General features: G+C 44.3%; 1 protein-coding gene across 4 annotated transcripts in view; it reads left to right on the top strand.

Moving 5' to 3' along the window:
• The window catches only part of SORCS1 (sortilin related VPS10 domain containing receptor 1), a 505,841-nt gene that overhangs the window by 336,218 nt on the left and 150,794 nt on the right, over positions 1 to 18,829 (top strand). For all 4 annotated transcript variants that reach the window (XM_082714247.1, XM_082714246.1, XM_082714244.1 and 1 more), the window contains exon 5: positions 6,524 to 6,597. In XM_082714247.1, the coding sequence (XP_082570373.1) occupies positions 6,524 to 6,597 (74 nt within the window). The remainder of the gene's footprint in view (positions 1 to 6,523; positions 6,598 to 18,829) is intronic.

The following is an 18,829-nucleotide window of genomic DNA, read 5'->3' as shown; positions in this document are numbered from 1 at the left end:
GATGTGAGCTTCCAATTATTTTATGTATCTTGTATTTATTTCTCCAGCTATATTAGATATCTCCAAGGACCAGATTCCATCTTAGATTTTTTTTGTGTGTGTGTGTGGCCCTCGGTCACATATTGACGCTTCCTTCCCAGACAGCCTCAGTTCCATATGTCTAATCCCCTGAGCCTGCCTCAAAGGGCCCAACCCAACTGTGGGGCATGTGACAGACTTCAGTGACAGCTGGGGACTGGCCAGTGACAGATTTGATAAATCCAGCCACAGGAGAGATGGATGGAGCCAGCGATGCGTCATCGTTCCTACTCACTTTTCATCAGCAAAGGCCGAATATCCAGCCTCGATGCTCTTGTCCTTTGACCTTGTCGAGGTCCCCATGCGTTTCACTCGGATTGCATGTGTCCAGCCTACCACCAGGCTCTGTTTCCAGTCCCTGCTCCCATTTTACTTCTCTGCAGGCAACCAGTCAAGCTGGGTCTCTTGTAGTTCCCAAAAGAAGAACAAAACACCACCCCAGCTTTGCTGCTCTGTTTATTTGCTCAGAATGACCCGTTCATTCTGGAACATTTTTTGTCCACAGTTATGTTAACTGTACTCCAGGCCTACCTTGAAGGCTCTGACAGACGCCCACCTTTTTCTCTCCTACATAGGCTACCATAGTCCCCTGAACAACATGTTACACATTATTATTCTAGGTTGTCTGGATACTCCCTGATGAGCTAGTCTTTTCTTTGAGGAATTTTCATCTGTTGGGGATGGGAGGGCTCGTCTGTGATGGCTATCACGGTTCTCTCACCTTCTATCCCTGGACCCACCAGACAGGAAGAAGACACAGGCTAGCACTTAGTGAAGTTTTATCAAACTATTTTGGGTACTACAGGATGTGTTTTTCCTGTAGAGAGAGTTCAGGCCTTCTCCTGTGTGGTAGAACCAGGACAGCTTCCTGTTGAAGCTGATGGAGGAAAGAGCTTGATGTTTGCTGTGCCTTAGGCCTGGCTTTAGGAATCCATCTGGGGTCCTCAAGGTACCATCTCTTTCTTCCTAAAAAGAATTCAGAAACAGCAGTGAGAACTGGAGAATCATGAGGTAGATGAGTGCTTTGTACCCAGGCCATCCCCAGGGCAATATAAGGGTGAGGCAAGTAAAATAAACCTGGCAGGGTTTTCTGTCAGCCTTCTCAGGAAGTGCAATTTGCAGGCCTCCTGCCTCTAGGATGCTAAGGGCAGAGAAGCAAAAGGGAGTGAGCAGGCAGCCTTGAGAAGAGCCCACGGCAGGAAGTGTTCTGCCAACATGGAAGCCTCTTAAGGAGTCTGTGTGCGGGAGACCCAAGGACCTACCTCCTGCCTGGGAAAGTCTCCATGAGGAGCTTCGTGGGGAAAGCATTCAGTTCCACCAACCAAAGATTTAAAACATGTTCTCACTCCTCCCTTTTACCAAATTGTGTTCTTGCACCAATTTCCTAGTCGCAGAAGAAAATCCCTAATGTGTCTGCCTTGAAAAGAGGGGCTACGTTGGTAATGACTTAGAAATATTGAGAAGAAGAAATATTGAGAAGAAGGGGGCCGTGATGGGTACACGCTTTTGCATCAGACAAGCAAGTTGCATTTCTCTTCGAAGAAAGATGCTACTCTGCTAGGGCTCCCACCTCCGCGTGAATGAAAAGAAGATGGAAAATGGAAAAAGATGGAAAACGTTGGCAACAGCCGCTCTCATACTTTCCCCTTCTCTCACCCCATGTCGGTCTGCTCTAGATCAGGAGTGCTGACCTATGCCAGTGAATCTCACTGTTTCCCACCTTGCCCCCCACCCCCAGCGTCCCTCTTTATCCTCCCTCCCAGCCTGTGCCCCTAATCCGGCTTGCAGCTGGCAGCCTCCTGTGGATGGCACCAGCGATGGCTGACCAACTGGTGAAAAGCTCCTCACGAAACTAACCCTGGCCATCGCATCCTTTGCAATTAATTCTATTTTTACCTGCACTCTTCTTGCAGCAGACAAAGCCAGATGGCAAGAAAACCAGCCGATGTGAGGGTTGTCTAAAAGAAAAAAAGACTAAACAAAACAAAACACATTAGTAAAGGAAGAGGGAGGGAGGGAGGAAGAGGAGAGACACCATGCAGGAGAGGAGTGTGGCAGGAGGGAGGAGTACTGACAGCCCCCGCCAGCACAGTGACAGCGTGGAGGGTCAGGCCCTGAGGCTGACAGTAGATCTTGAGCTTAGGCGAGCGTTGGGTTTGTGCTCATTAAGTTGTATTTACTGAGGCAGGGAAGCAGTCTCGGATAGTTGAGGATGATTTGAGACAGGAAGGACTCTCTGCCTTGCATTCTTAGTCAACCAGAATCCTTTTCCTGTTCCCTTTCTTAAAAATTTCAACTCCTTCAAAAAAATTTCCCCGGTTCTCTGTACCAGAGTTAGCACAACTGAAACAAAACCAAAAACCCTGCAAGAATGATGTTTGGGGGTTTATGATAGAGGTTAGCTGATGGCTCTTGCCCTCCTAAAACTAATTCGTATATTCTGTCTTCCTCTCTCTGATCTCTCTCTCTCTCACCCACTTTCTCTCTCTCTCTCTCTCTCTTCAGCATTGCTGGAGAAAGCTGCTTTGCTTTCTCTGATGTGACAGATCGTAATGATAGTTCTCAGTTCTGTGTTCTGACAGTCAAAAGAAACCTTAGAGCCAGAGACAGACAGAGAGGGAAATAAATCTTATTTAGGTGCTGCCAACACTATGAATTTTATTAAAGGACGTTGACTCGTTTTGCAAGAAAAGCCTTCCACTGGCAGCTGAGACAGTGTCATTGGGTAAAAGGCTTTGATCCTTTTCTCTTCTTTCTGGAAGAGAACTTGGCTGTCAGACTCTGCAGGTTTAATTAACACATTAATTTGAGTGGCTGTGAGTTGTTGTTGTCTCCTTTAGGTATGAAACCAGGTTGGACAATGGGGGGAAATATTTGAAGTAGTAGATAGAGTATACAGAGCAGCTTTGGCTAAGGGTAAATTGCAGTATCCTGATATTTATAGTTCTGGTTTGTTCATTTGTTTGTTTTTTTAGGTATAAGCTTTTACTGGGGTTCCATGGAAATAAGATCTATTCCCCCGATAAGTTACCTTTGTCCACCCACTGGGAAGCCTGGATAGTTTACAAGTTAGATCCATCACTAGGGCATTCGCGTGGTACAAATGGACATGTTTCTCCCCCTTGCCCAACTACTATGTGTTAGATATTTTCTAGAAGGAAAGGATTCCCAACACCTATAAACTGCATAGTCTCATCGAAGGGGCAGAGAGGGGTCTCCTATATTCTAGAATGCCTTCTAGAAAGGAAGGAATTTCTGCCTTGCATTCATAGACGGCTCTCTTGGAAGGTTACTAAGAAAATTAAATATAAATATGTTGTGGCCTGTAGCTTGATACCATCTGCGGAGCCACGGAAATGAGGTCACAGGGAATTTTAGTGTGTAGGAGAAGGTTCATAGAAAAGGCCTGTTTTGGTCTGGGCCTAAAAAGAAGATGGGCATAGGGGTTAGGCAGGTCTTAAAATCACCTCAGCCAGCGTGGGGAGCCTCAGTGGAGAAACAGAACAGGAAGTCTGCTCGGGTGTGAATGAGAACCTGAGAAGGGGAGTCCAACAGCACTAAAGGATTCCTCGAGAGAGAGAAAACGGGGGGGGGGGGGAAATGTCACTGAGCTGAAGGAGAGAGGCTTGGTTTATTGGATTATCTGGGACACCTCCTGCTGGAGGGGCCTCTGGGTGCTCACAAATAACAAAGCGTCTCCTGAAAGAGGATAAAAACAAATATCATGGGACATACCTGACTGGTCCACAGATTCTGAATCCAAGCCTGGGGGATCAATTAAAAAAGACATAGAGGAAAAAAACACACACGGATGCCGGCACCCGGTAATTCCTCACGAAGACGAATTCTGTGTGGGAGGCAGGGACGGCAAACCCTCGGTGTCACCGTGTGAGCCCTCAGAGTTCATATTTGATTTTCAGGGAATATGTGAATCCAGCCTCATGCACAGAATTGTCATGATTTCAAGCCATCCTGATTCTGTTGCATTTGCATAGATCTTTGTATATTAATAGAAATATTAACATACATTTATATATAGACATGGGCACACACAACAGTGTGAACTCTCTTCTCTTTCTTTTTTTCTTTTTTTTATTTGAATTCAATTAGCCAACATAGAGTACATCGTTAGTTTCGGATGTAAAGCTCAGTAATTCGTGAGTTGCATGCAACACCCAGTGCTCATCACATCACGTGTCCTCCTTCTGCCCATCACCCAGTTACCCCATCCCTCCACCTAACCTCCCTTCTAGCAATTCTCAGTTTGTTTCCTATACTTCCTATAGTTTCTTTCTTTTTTTTTTTCTTTTTAAGATTTCATTTACTTATTTGACTGAGAGAGACCCAGCAAGAGAGGGAACACAAGTGGGGGGAATGGGAGAGGGAGACGCAGGCTTCCAGCTGAGCGGAGAGCCCGATGTGGGGCTCGATCCCCGGACGCTGGGATCATGACCCGAGCCAAAGGCAGATGTCCAACGACGGAGCCACCCCCGCACCCCTAGTTCCTGGAGTTTCCCATGGTTTTTCTGCTTCTCTGATGACTTCCCATTCATTTCACTTTAAACTCATGGGAAGAAGTGCAGCTCTGGGCTTAAAAAAAAGAGCAAGAGGAGAGGGAGAGGCAGATCCTCTCAGACGCAGGTGCTTGCTGTTGTTCTGCAAGTCTGTGTGCTCGGACGCCAAGTGTTTGGGACATGCTGGTGAACCAGAAACAGGACAAGCCTGCTCCGACCGCTTGGGTTCAGAATTAAGAGGGAATGTGTTGTCCTATCCCTTGTTATCTCTGTGAGGGGAGCTGCCTTCCCATCTCTTCTTATCACCCTGAAAAGGAATCAAGCATAAAATGTACCCAGTCATGATGGAGCAGAGAAAAAATAGTAAGACTTGAAAGAAGAAGCCACAGATGCTCCATACCTGGATGCCCGAATACTGTGTAGTCAGAGCCAATGGAGCTGCTTGCTTGGTAATCACCTAGTTCAGTTTCCTTGGGGGCAGTGGGAGGCTTTAAAATGAGTTTTGATCCAATGGACACAATATCATATGACGCTCTTCCAAGGATTGGTATATAGTCCCTTGAGCTGACGTTTCCCTTGGACTCACTCAGTGCATCTGCAACCTGGGTGAGTCACTTGGTGAGTCATTTGACCCTTCCCTGAGTGCTGGCACTGGAGGGGACAAAGCTGGGCAGTCACGGTACTCAGGATTGTATGACTCATTATCCACCCACTGTGGGATTTGGCGAATGCAGTGGTGGAAGATTGAGGTGTCGGTAGGTTACAGACCAGGCACATAGTGTAAAGGAGGTATTCCAAATGATATTTATCAAATCAGTAGCCAGTAGTCCATCGGAACCAGAATGTCAGAAGCAACAGGTGTCTCCAGGTTGCCAGCAAAGGACGCTTCCATGGAGCTATAGAGATTATTGGAGAAGAGCAGAGGTGTGGAGTGAGCCTACGGAGCAGGAAATAGGAGAAGAATTGTGTTTGGTGGGGGTGGAGCATGTGGAGCGTTAGACCCTGGCTCATGAGCACTGCTGCTTTGCCTTGCCCTGGAGATGCTGAAGCAGTGTAGCACGTGGCCTTGAGCTCTTACCAGCTGTGGAGCCATCTGTAAAATAACTTCCGATACCATCACAGGGATGGCACATGGATTAAATGAATTAATGCCTGGGAAGCCCTTGGGTCCCAGTGAAAGTGTCGTCCGCCTGGGCTGCCGGAATAGCCTGCAGGTTCTCTGGCTGTTGTGGAAGAGACCAGCCCTGGCTCCTCTGGGCCACAGGGTCAGTCCCGGTCTCCCCGACTTGCCACTCAAAGCCGTGTTCCCGGCTGCCCTCGACATTCCCTCGACTCTTACCTAGCTAAGCCAGGCTTATTTGTATTTTCCCTTATATACCTCACCACCCTGACCCATGTTGCTCCTTGTGTCATACCTGCCCCATTTCTGTTCGTTTGAATGCTGCCATTCATTTGGGCCTCAGCTGACTCTGCACACATCCGTGAAGCACCCCTCACTGACTTCTGAGTCTTGTGGAGGCAATACTGGCTGGTCATCAAGAGCCACGTATCAGATTTTGCCCTTCTTTGTAATCCGTGCAGTGATCTGTATAGGCTAGGTCAAGTGGCACAGCTGACTGTCACCAGGTAGAACGGGCATGAATCCCCGCTCATTCTCATGTTTGGGGGCGTGTGATCTCCAACAAATGACATAATCTTCCTGAACTTCAGCTTTCTCAGTTCTAAGGTGACGATATTAACACCCGCCTTGCAGCATGTATGTGAGGAGTAGAGACCGGATGTGGTTCCTTCGCCCGGCACATGGCAGGTGCTCAGTAAACAGTAGGCACGACTGTGGTGGTGGTGGGTGCTATTAGCATTGATCCAGCGAATTAATATTATATATTTAATGTACTGGGGTCAAGGTGCGAAATAATTTCTCTTCTCTACAGTTATACAGCTCTGCTGAATTTGGGAGAAGGTGGCAGCTTATCCAGGAAGGGGTCGTACCTAACAGGTTCTACTGGTAAGTCTCATTTTATGTTGTAGCCCATTAAGGGATTACCTAGTAAATGAGCGCTAGAATCTTCTTCTCACCCAGATCTCTCACAGGAGATACGCCTACATCCCCGTAGGGCAGGATGTGAGACTGGAAGAGTCAGTATTTCAAGGGAATGTTAAAGCTGTGCCTCAGATGACTCAAGGAGCCCCAAATAGAGCATTGAGATGAGTGAAGGACAGGGCTTTGTAACAGCTGTTTTGTTATATTTTGATAGGACTTGGGAAATAGGCACTTAAAACATTTTAATACTGGTTTTTATTACTGAAAACATTATACACACGTATGGTACATGTTCAGAAAAGGGTTTCCAGTGTAATAAGTAGATCCTTTTAGTCTAAGGGTGGATCTTCCTCCCATTCCCGATTTCACATCTCCTGGGTCTCCTCATCATATGGGCACAACCGGCATTCTGAATTTCTTATTTCTCCTACCGTAGATGTTCTGTGAGTTCCCAAACATGTATATATCCTTAGCGTGGCCTCCCTGCTGTAACACAACACCATCGAGTCGTTAGCTTAAACAACACATTTATTTCTCATGGTTCTTGAAGCCAAGAAATCCAAGGTCAAGGTGCCAGCAGATTCAGTTCCTGGTGAAGACCAGGATATTGGAGAGGATATTGCAAGATGTTTCGGAAGATAGTGCAGGATATTGCCGAGGGCTGCCTACTTGCTGTGGTCACAAGCGGGGAGAACAACAGAGAAGCAGCAAAAGAAAGAAGGAAGCAAAGAAAGTAATAGTCTTCTTTTCTTTACCACGTGTGCCCATACCCTCCTCCACACCCCGTTTAAACCAGAGGTGATTTTGACTTTACCTATCAGTTGCTTTTGAATTTACAACCTAACCTCTGCCAAAAGACATGACTCTACCCTACCTGACCTAATCTGCCCACGGAAAGGATGCTTAGGTTATTTGTAGCTGTCTGCTGGTATAAACAGTACTACAAGAACTAGCTCAAGCAAGAGTTTCAATATCTCACGTCCACATCATTCAGAATCATTGGAACCATGACCTTTTAGGGGCCAACAGGCCCCTTGTACCTCTGAAAGGTGTCTCCACTTTACTCCTCCTGAAATCACACTGCCTCTACCAGCCTTTGGACTTACAGGCACCTGCTAGCTCCCCACACCAACACCAGTTATCTCACTTCTAAGGGTAATGCATTTTCATCTTTCTCGTTTTCAAACCTTGCCCTAAAAACCCCGGTGGGAACTGAAAGCCAGAGGAACTGCATTAGAGGAATCTCTTAAAATGCTTATGAAACTGCCTGAAAAAGTGAAGGACAAGTCATTTGCAAACAATGAGCTGAAAGATAACACCTAGAGAATTCTGTATGGAGCGATACCTAATTTTCCGCTACCAGAAAGAGATGTTTATAACTAAAGAAGGATTTTGGTGCACAGAAGCTGTTCACCTCTTTCCCACTGCTGCTCTGGCTCACCAGTGGCCAGAGGCTTGCTCTCAGGGTCCACATTGGCTTCGGCCTTCTCCAGGAATTCCGCTCTAGCTGTCACGGAGTCTCCCTTCTCCGGTCAGCATTTTCCTCTCCTCCTCTCTTACTCACCCTGTCGCTTATACACGTGACACCTTGCACCTCTGTATGTTTTGCCTCTAAAGTATAAAATACGTATAGGGGTGCCTGGGTGGCTCAGTGGGTTAAGCCTCTGCCTTCAGCTCAGGTCATGATCTCAGGGTCCTGGGATCGAGCCCCGCATCGGGTTCTCTGCTCAGCGGGGAGCCTGCTTCCCTCTCTCTCTCTGTCTGCCTCTCTGCCTGCTTGTGATCTCTCTGTCAAATAAATAAAATCTTTAAAATGAAATAAAATAAAATACGTATATAAAATTTTATATATAAAATGTATAAGGTTACGTTTTGGCAAGAGGGTCCATGTTTTTTGTTTCTGTTTTTGTTTTTCATTCTGTCTTTACCTGGTGCCATATGAGCAAAGAAAGGCTTCAGAAAATAAATGAATGAAGGACGAAAATAAACTAATGGCCTCCACCTAATTTAACCTGGAAATGGAGTTGACTGGGACCAGTCTTTCAAGTCCTGATTCTGAAATGACTTGAAGTAGCTACCTGTGGACCCAGCAAAGTTGCAATTCACAAAAGGACTAGATGGACATGTGTTCCTACCAGCAGAAATGAAGAAAAATGTTGACCAAAAAGATAAGCAAGAAGAAAGAACTGAGAAGGGAATATTTTCCATGTAGATGGTTACAGGGTACGCAGTATTTTCCAGGGAACTAAAGGTCTTATCTAGATGCAGCACCGTGAGGTGAACAGACCCTATCATTGCTTTGGCTGGTCCTAATTACATACATTCTTATCTGTTTTTTGAATGGGGGTCTTTTATCTGAAAGCCTGATGAGCAAAGCCCTTATAATGAAATGTCATAATATCATTATCTTTATAAAAATGATTGTGGATGAGTTCTGATTAATCTGTCTGGTAAGTAAAACAAATAACGCCCCTCCTTCTACCTTTGGGAACAGAGAGACACATCTTCTTTATTCAAGCCCTAATATTGTGATAAGCACACTCAGACTTAAGCTGTTTAATTCCCCTAACAGTTTAGTGAAGTGAGCCTTGCATTATCATCTTTCACAGATGGGAAACTTATGGCATGGAGAAGTTAACTAATTTAGCCAAGGTCACACAGCCAGAAAGAAGCAGAGCCAGGATTCAGTTGCAGGCAGTTTGGCTCCAAGGTCCATGCTCTGCTAAGTCAGTGGACTTCTTGCCTCTTCCTCTTGGCTTTTTTTTTCCCCCCTGGGCTGGGGACTGTGAGTTCTGGAATCCCAGCCCATTCAGACAGATGAGGAGAGAAAACCTCAGGCTCTTTTGGCCATACTGTCTGCATGAGTATTTCCCCAACTGGGCCTGGCAGATGGCCCCCATGGGTTCTTTAAGCTCTGTTGGTTTTTCCAGAGAAGGCATGAGACCTTGTAAATTGCACAGTGCACATGACTGTTGATGAAAATCTCTTGATCTCTGGCCACATGGTCTGTATTTCTGACTGAGCAGCTTCCTGGGGCTGGCAGCTGAGGTGTCAGTCAAAGCAGTATTTATTAGACTCACTCCTGGAAACCAATTGCTTCAAATTACACGGGAACTCTGGGGCTATCTAGGATTACTCAGCAAGCTTAATTAAAAGAGGCCCCCTTTTAATCATTTTTGCTTGGAGCCCGGCTGTGGGGGTATGAAAAGGACTGAGGGCAACTTTGCTAGTGATAAATTTTCTAGTGTAAATGCCTCTGGGTAATAACATAGCATTTCCCACAGAGAAAAAGGAAGATGAGTTCATGTCGTCTTTTCCTTATCACCTGGCCCACTTGAGAAATCCCTATTTTGGGTAGCAGTAGCAGGGGCACCTCTGAAAGTAGTTGATGGCAATTGGAAAATAATTCTGGAACACAAGAGCTTACTCTCAGGTAATCACAGTTGTTGCTGTGCATACTCCCATAACTAACATAAATATGAACTTTCCTCCAAGGAGCTCCTATTGTTTTTAAAACAGATTTACATGGATATATAGCAGCTTATAAAACATGTCTTAGTACAATATTGCCCTTAATAGAGTAGGTGTCCTTTTTATTTAACTAACTGTGATAGCAGTCTTGTTCTTTATTATGTCAGAAATCAATCACACTGGGGGTACAGCCGCAGATTAAGGGGCTCAGAGATGCTGAGGCGTGGGTCCCAAGTTTGCCATTTACTCAGGAAGGGGTCATGGGGAACTTATTCCTGTGTGTCTTGTTTTTTTTTTTTTTTCCCCTGTGAAGATAATTAGTTCCTACCTCATTAAATGAGATGTTTCTCGTGAACTGGTTACATGCCTTTCACCTAAGAATTGTATTAAGTGCCCACTGACTAATAGTGATAATATTCTTCATAGTGGCTGACCTTCTACACCAATTAGTTTTGTGCCCCCCCCCCCCGCCCCGTTGGCTTCATTCTTAGGTTGGTTTTCTCATTTGTGGCAATGATGGACATTATCAGCTTCAGTCTATTTTCTTTTTTAAAGATTTTATTTATTTATTTGACAGAGAAAGATCACAGGTAGGCAGAGAGGCAGGCAGAGAGAGAGAGGCAGGCTCCCTGCTGAGCAAAGAGCCCGATGTGGGGTTCGATCCCAGGACCCCGAGATCATGACCTGAGCCGAAGGCAGCGGCTTAACCCAGTGAGCCACCCAGTCGCCCCTTCAGTCTACTTTCTAACAGTTTAGAAGCCCCATAGAACCAGCCTGCATCTTTCCTTATATTTCCAGGGACTGAGTCTTAGTGGTCAAGGCTATAGAAGGCAGTACATTACTCATGTAGGTCAGGGACCTGAAACAGGAGGTGGGGTTGGGTCCCAGTCCAACTGCATGGTTCAAGATTAGAGGAGAGAGGATTGCTAAAAAAGAAAAAAAACAGGATTCTGTGATCACCAAAAGGGAGAATAGATTTTCATTAGGGAAAAAATACATATGCGAGAACTGAGTGTCCGCAAGATAAAGTCCCAAAATGGGGATTTCTTTTAAGTTACTAGAAAGGTCTGGACACATGATAAATTGTGTCATTTGATCCTTATAACAAGATTGTGAGGTAGGGATTCTTATCCTCATTTTGATGAAATAGAAAAGTGATGTATTTTATCCAATGTAACACACATGGTATGCAATAGAGCCAAGTTTTGAAACTCGGTCTGTCTGGGCCCATGGCCCTTGCTTGCAGTAGTAAAAAGCAGCCCTATATTTAACATTTTTTTTTTCTGACGTGCACCCCCCAATAATAACTGTTAATTTAACAGTTCAATAGAGAAGAGCCAAGGTGCTGCTTTGACTTTGAACAAGAGGGCATAGAGTTGAATGATCGGTGGTATCCAAAATACTTGAATAAGGGAGGGTCCTGCCAAGAGTCAAATTCACCATTTGACGTTGCTGGATGTGGCCTTGTTGGGATCTGTTTCAGCTTTTAACAAGGCAAGGGGAGGCAGTGTTCATTATACATTACTCAGCAATCTATTATCTATGCCAAAGACAAGGCAATCTTAGAGCTGTTTCACTTAATTAAAAATAGGTTCAGACTTACCTTATTGATTATGTTGTTCTGACACATAGGGGGCTGCCTGGAAACAGAGACAGCTGAATGATGATTACATATTTTCTGTGACTAATTCACACACAGAAAATTAAGAGTTGACTCAACAATGAGCCTTTGTATTCTAGAATGCCAGCCCTGTTTCAGTTCGGTCCCTCGAGGGCACGTGACAGCTGTGTTTTGCAGCAGAGAGGTACGGGAGTACTTGCTAGTCCATACTCAGTGCTTCTGAGCATGGGTACATATTGTCATTCATTGCTGTGATTCGGTGCCAGTCCATGTGAATGACTCCCCATGCCATATCTTTGACAAGTCCCATTAACTGAGCACTTACTGTGTGCCAAGTCCTATGCACACACTGTTGCAATCAATCTTCAAAATGATCTAAAGTAATTAAGTCATCAAAACTTTTTCAAGATATGTGACAGAAAAATGCAATGTATTTTAAGAAAAATAAGTTTTTTTGTTTGTTTGTTTAAGAGAGATTGCCTCATGGATCTAAAAAGTCAAAAGGTCCAACTTTATCCAGACTCTGCTCGATTCAGAGACTCAAGTTCATCAGACCTTGATATGTCAGCTCTACCCTCCTCAATGGTAGCTTTACTCTCTGGCAGGCTCTTCCTTCCTGGTAGTTTCTAGCAGCAAATATTTTCCCAAATTTACTCTAGTGGGAAAGAAAATGCCTTCTTGCTTTGTGCTCCTGCAGAACCCCTGGGATGAAGCCTCACAGACCTTGATGAGGTAACATGCTCACATCTAGACCTGAGGGTAGAACCAATTCCCGTAAACCACATGGACACAAAGTAAGGTATGGCGCTGGCCTAGGAAAGACTTGGGAACTTTTCCCAAGGGAAGGGAGAAGATTAATGGGGAAACATCAACAAAACAAAACAAAACATCAACAAAACACCCCATTGCTGGTGTTTTCATTCCCGTTTTAAGATGAGAAACAAGTTAGAAGATAAATAAGAAAATAAAACACCGGAGAGGTTAAATAATCTTGACTAAGGTTATGTGTTCATTAGTTACGTCGATGGAATTTCAACCCAGCTATGACCAGCTCAGCGGTCTGTGTTTTTTTTTTTTTAAAGACTTTATTTATTTATTTGACAGACAGAGATCACAAGTAGGCAGAGAGGCAGGCAGAGAAAGAGGAAGGGAAGCAGACTCCCCACCCCGAGCAGGGAGAGAGCCCGCTGCGGGACTCGATCCCAGGACCCTGGGATCATGACCTGAGCTGAAGGCAGAGGCTTTACCACTTAGCCACCGAGGTGCCCCAACAGTCTGTGTTGTTTCAGCACACTCTGTCCCCTCCTGTGTACCTTAGCAAGCCCCTGTGCTGGAGACCAGTGAAGCCTGGCTTGAGCACCAGCATTTCTTGAAGCATTTCTAAAGATCCTTCTCCACAGAGCCCCCTTCTTACTCAGAACTTGTTCTGTTAGCAAGCGTTTCTTTCCACCTCCCTCCCATTGGACCCTCTGCCCAGTCATTCAAGTCCCATTTGTTTACCTACCTGGCCCGTTGTCCCTATCCACCGTTCTCTCCCCTAACCTCAGGCCTAAGATGCAGATCCAGAAACTTTTGCTGGTGTTATCTGGCTATGTCAGAAAACACCTCAGGACTTAGAACAGTTTCTCTCTCCGATTCTGACTCCTTTCACTACCACTCATCCTTGAGTCCTTCTTGAACATAGCTGCTGGGCCAGTCTGAAGGTGTTTTTTTTTTTTTTCCCCCCTTGTTGTTTGATAGTTTGTTTTGCATATACCGGGTCACCATGACCCTTCTTTCTCCTTTGGATATGCTGGCCATGGAGCATGGCATCTCCAAGATTTCTAAGCCATTCACACCCAAAGGACATAGTGGGTGTGGTGTGAATTGGCCACCACAGAATCCTCTGCACTTTTCCTTCCCCATGTCCTGCAAAGTGGAAGAAGGCTGGAGTCTAATGATATATAGAAATAAATAGAATAAATGTAGTGAAGTAAAATAAAAATGTAAAACTCTATACTATCAAAATAACTAGAAAATGAGCTGTCCTGTGGTAGAAAGGGAGCGTGGCTGTGTTTGGAAGATAACTTGCTTCATCCTTCACCCAAAGCTCTGAAGCAGGTCTTTGTTTGCAAGGAACCTCTTAACAAACACCATCACTAGCTTTTCAATGTATGCTGAGCTGGGAGTGGAACATCTCAACTCATCAGAATCAGATTTTTCTTTATAGGCTTTTGTATTTCTGTACATCCTGGGTCTCACCCTTAACACTTGAGCCGTATTCAACTCTGTTCTCTTAAAGGTTGTGTTTCCAACCCCCATCATTTCTATCTCCATGAAGTTACACCTGCCCACTTCCTCTTCTGTTCTCCTTAGCATTACCCCGGCTTATTAGGGACAGTGAAAAAGCCCTCTTCTCCTCATATCGTACTACTCCCTAAGGAATCTTGCAAACATTTCCCTGATCAAGCATTTGCCTTGTTCTCCATTCCTTACAACATAAATCAAAAAAGAATAAGAGCATAACTAGATTCTTGCCAACCTGTATTTGAATGCCTTTTTTTTTTTTTTTTAAACCTCCCCTACTCCATACTCTGAAATCTTTGGGCTAAATTCCCCCCAAAGGCAGGTAAATATATATACTTTTAAGGCCAGGTAAATAATTCTAAGCAATGATTAGTCTATAGACCAGTCTATACCTCTTATCTCTATGGTTTTATAGATACCCCTACCTGGGAATAAGCTGTTCTAATTTTTTTGTTTGTCTGTTTGCTTTTTTGTTTTTTGTGTTTTGTTGTTGGTGGTGATGGTGGTGGTTCTTTTTGTTTGTTTGTTTGGTTGGTTTGGTTTGATTTGGTTTAGCAGAGATTAAATTTTAGCACTTACTATGTGTTAGGACAGTTTTGGTCTTTGACTACAAAGATAATGGACGAGGATCCTTGTCATCATTAGGACCACAGTAGTGGGTGTTTATGGCCTTGTACGGATTCCCACCTTTACCCTTGGAGACTTCTTCGATTCATGCTTCTTGTTTTTCTAGGCAAGAAGAATCTCTTTCTTTGCATGTAAATGTGCTTATGTCACAAATAAAATGCAGCGTGTCCTAACATGTGCTGGACTGCGGGTCTGTGTATGGGATGGGTGTTAGTAGCGCAGGCTTATGGGCGCCGGCCAGCTTCAGACCCCAGCCTCGCTCGTCACTAACCCAGCAGTTCTGAGAAACTGCTTCACCTGCCTGAGCTTCAGTTTCCTTCTTCCGAGGCTCAGTGCGAGAATTAAGAATTGACATATTATCATAATCATTATTAAGTAACTTAGCACTTAGTATGTTCTGCACATCCATCTTTTTATTTCCTCATTTCCTCTCCTGCTAATAGAGAGTTCCTTAAGGACCTGTCTTTAACATGTTTCTATCGTACGTATGACAGTAAGTGGAGCAGTAGAGACTTGGTGTATGCACGCGCACACATACACACACACAGAGTACTGAAATCCTTCGAATACACATGTGTATGCACACACATAAACCCACAGAAACATCCAGATTGACATACATCTTGAATGGGCTTTATTTGTTAAATCGGGGAGGCATTAACAGATGACCTGTCTTTATTTCCAGCATGAAAAGGTTAGACTCCTAAGCCACATAAGTACAGTTCAAGGAGGAAGAATTTTACAACAGTAAAAAACACTATGCTATTCTATAGGCTGTTTGGGAAGCCCACAGGCTGTCCTGTGAAATCTGTGTAAGGAGAGACAAAGTGACTGCCACCCAAACTGCCTAAACTGATGGGTCCCTTACACAACTCAGAATATGGGGTTCAGGAGAAGAGCCTCTGACCCTCCCCCTTCTTTAGAGCATTGCCTTGATTGTTTCTTCTCTTAAAATGCTACCTCAGCCTCCCAGTCTTTTCTGGTTCCTAACCCCCTATCTTGTGAGCTGAACCACGTCTGCGGTTTGGGTAAGGAGTGCGGAGAGGTGGCAGGAAGTCATTCCTAGGATCACATCCCAAGAGCTGCATGGGGGCATTTCTGGTACCTGGGCTGTGAGTGCTCGATAAGAGAATTTTCATTAGCTTTGAGAGGCCTGATGCTTTATCCTTTTTTTCCCCCATTAATGATCTCCACGTGAATGCGGTTTTCTAATCGTCTTGTACTTTTCCTCCACGTTGTGATCTCTCCCTGTGATTAGCAAGGTTTCCCTACAAATTAAGTTCATTCCGCCCTGCTACCGCGCGTGAGCCCATCACTTTTCTCATTGCCTTCATTTACTAAGTGGCCACCATTGATCTCTGTCCTCCTTATCTTGATGATTTCCTGTCTCCCTGGGCTGCAGCCCCTCTATCTACGAGCAGCTGGGACTCCGTCACTTCTCTAGATCCCCGCTAACGACTACTGTGGTAGCAGAGTACAGGGGATGGCGGCAAAGGAACGCAAAAGAGACAGGGAAAATCCTTGTCATTACGCCTTCTAATTTAGAATAATATTAAAAGAAATTGACTTATGCCCTAGTGATCAGACCTCACTTAGCCTTCAAGTTCAAGAGCCTGTGGGTTTCTACAACGTCTGGATGTGTGGTTTCTCTTGCTCATTCAGTCATGCATCACCTTTCTGTGTTGCTTCGACCCAAGAAGAGATGGTGTTTAGTGTTCAAGAGGGAGCACTCTGGAGTCAGAAGGACTTTGTTAGACTCCTATTTTCAAGGGGTGTGACAATGAGCTATTTAATTAGCTTCTTTAAGTCTTACAGTCTTCATCTGTGTATCAGGCATCATTGTACAGTCCTCCTTATCTACTTGTCAGGATTAAAAGGGGGAACTCAGGTTAAACTCCAGACCCATATAATACAATGAGTGAATATTAACTGTCGTTTAAAAGAGGAAGAAGGAAGAATAGGGCATTCGTTTCAGGAATGTGACAATCTCATTTTGATATCTAGTTCCACAATTTATATTTTCAATAGGATTTTTTTCTTTTTTTAAGAGAGAGTGCATGTAAGCAGGGGGAGGGGCAGAGGGAAAGAGAATCTCAAGCAGGCTTCATGCTTAGTGTGGAGCCCGACACAGAGCTTGATCCAGGGATCCTGAGCTCATAGCCTGAGCCGAAATCAAGAGTTGGACGCTTAGCTCATTGAGCCACCCAGGCACCCCTTAATAGGTTTTTAATGCAAACATGTATTTTGCTTTTCTGCTGCCCCAGAATCAGGAACAGAGGATAAATCAGCTTAGCATTTAGTTTTATAGTTTCTTAATTACCTAAAAGCCCTTGTTACTTAGTTCATTTAATTTATATCAATTGAGTGAGTAATTTTGAGCTGTAACTCCTGGCTGTGAACCTACTAGAAACACAGTCCCTGCCCTTGCGGGGTTTGGAGCTGCTGAGGGGGGACTGCAGTTGAGATATCCCTCTGGGAGTTTGTAGCCATACATCTGGCCTGTGGCCCGAGGGCACAGGGCTGGCAACGTGGAAGAGTAGCTGGCAGGAAGGCAAGAGGTCAGACCTGGATTTTGTCACTGCTTCCCTGCACCTTGAACCGAAACAGCCTTCAGAATGAACTGACTGCTGCTGCCTTCCTGTCTTCCAGATCTCATGTGTATTTCCTTTTGGTCAGTTCTAGTCTGAAACTATCTGGACACCCTGGGAAAGATAGCTGTAGGTTGGCCAAGGCGATCCAGGACAAAGTCATTGCAGTCTAAAAACTTGCTACCTAATATCTCTTGTAAAACCATATATGATCTGCAAAGAAAAACGAAAACACAGTTATGCTTCAACCTACAAGGGTGGGATTGTCCCTCATACAGTTTCAAGCATGATAAATGCCTCCCCAAAAGATGAGAAAGATTTGCATATGTCACATGGTTGTTGGGTGATGTTCCTTTCCTAGCTGAGTCATGCTTCCTCTTTTTATATTCTGTAATCCAAAACAGTGAGATGTAAGGTCAGCCACTGTTAGCACATCTCATGTTAAAACATGGAGAAGTAGGAGGAGGAGAAGGAAAAAGAAGATAGACATACAAATATATATTCATATTAAATTATGATGAGGTATCTTCTGGGGAAATGGCTTCTAAGGAAAGGGACTAGTCTGTGGATAGGACAAAGATGAGAAGAAATTGATGGATGAGTTGGTACAGGGAAGTACTTGGAACACTGCCTGACACACACCCTACACCATCAGCTCTGAAGTCCCATCAAATGAAGATACACCTTTGCTTTCTGTATTGTCAAAAAAAAATGGATAAACTTTATCATTTCGATGATTGTAAGACACTGATTTAAGAAATGTTAAAATGGGGAAAAAAAGTGAGCATTTTTGAATTGACAAAATAGGTGCTCAATAAATATTTATTGAATACATGAAAATTGGAAAACGAATAGGTGGATGAGGTAACCATAGATACCTCTTTTCAGATCAAAAATTAGGTGAGGTTGTCTTAGTAGGTAACTGATAAGATATGGGATGGAAAGTTCTAAACAGAATGGTAGAAAGATGCAGAAATCAGCTCATTTGCCTAAGTAGGAAGGAGAGGCGGAGGAGGCAGAGGAAGATCCTAAAACCAACTCTTAGACTAGTGAATCCATGTAGATGCCCAGCCAGCCCCGATGTGTCTGTGAATGTGTTAAGAATTTTATCAGGATGTTAGAGAATTTTGATGCTATCCCATGTGACCTCCTATGAGTTGCAGGAATCCCTTCTACATAATTTTAAGATAAATGGCTGAAAACAGTCCTTTGGGTTAGAAAGGAACTTTGTCAGAATCTCTCTTCCTCCGAAGAGAATAACCAGAGGAAATGGACCTGTCCCACTGTTTTTTATTGTTTGGCTCTGGCACTTAAAACATCAACATCTCTAAACAAAGCAATTCCATAATTTAGAGAAAGCTGTCAAGGTTTTCACAGGCATGGCAAGATGTGCCCTGAGGTGGAGGACAGAACCTGCTGCAGCATTTATGAAATTTATGGCACAGGGTTTTCCATGAACACCCGAAGTTTAAGGCAGATAAATGCCAGAAGACAAATTCTACCAATAATTGAATTACAAAGCCATCATCATGTGCTGAACAGAGCAATTTTGTGACTCTACTGTGACAAGAAGAAACTTGTTAGAATATGTATGTGCCTGGAA

This window comes from Mustela nivalis (assembly GCF_964662115.1).
Source record: "Mustela nivalis genome assembly, chromosome: 2".
Taxonomy (NCBI): Eukaryota; Metazoa; Chordata; class Mammalia; order Carnivora; family Mustelidae; genus Mustela; species Mustela nivalis.
The sequence above is the reverse complement of the archived record's forward strand: the minus strand, read 5'-3'. Positions and strand labels throughout refer to the sequence as shown.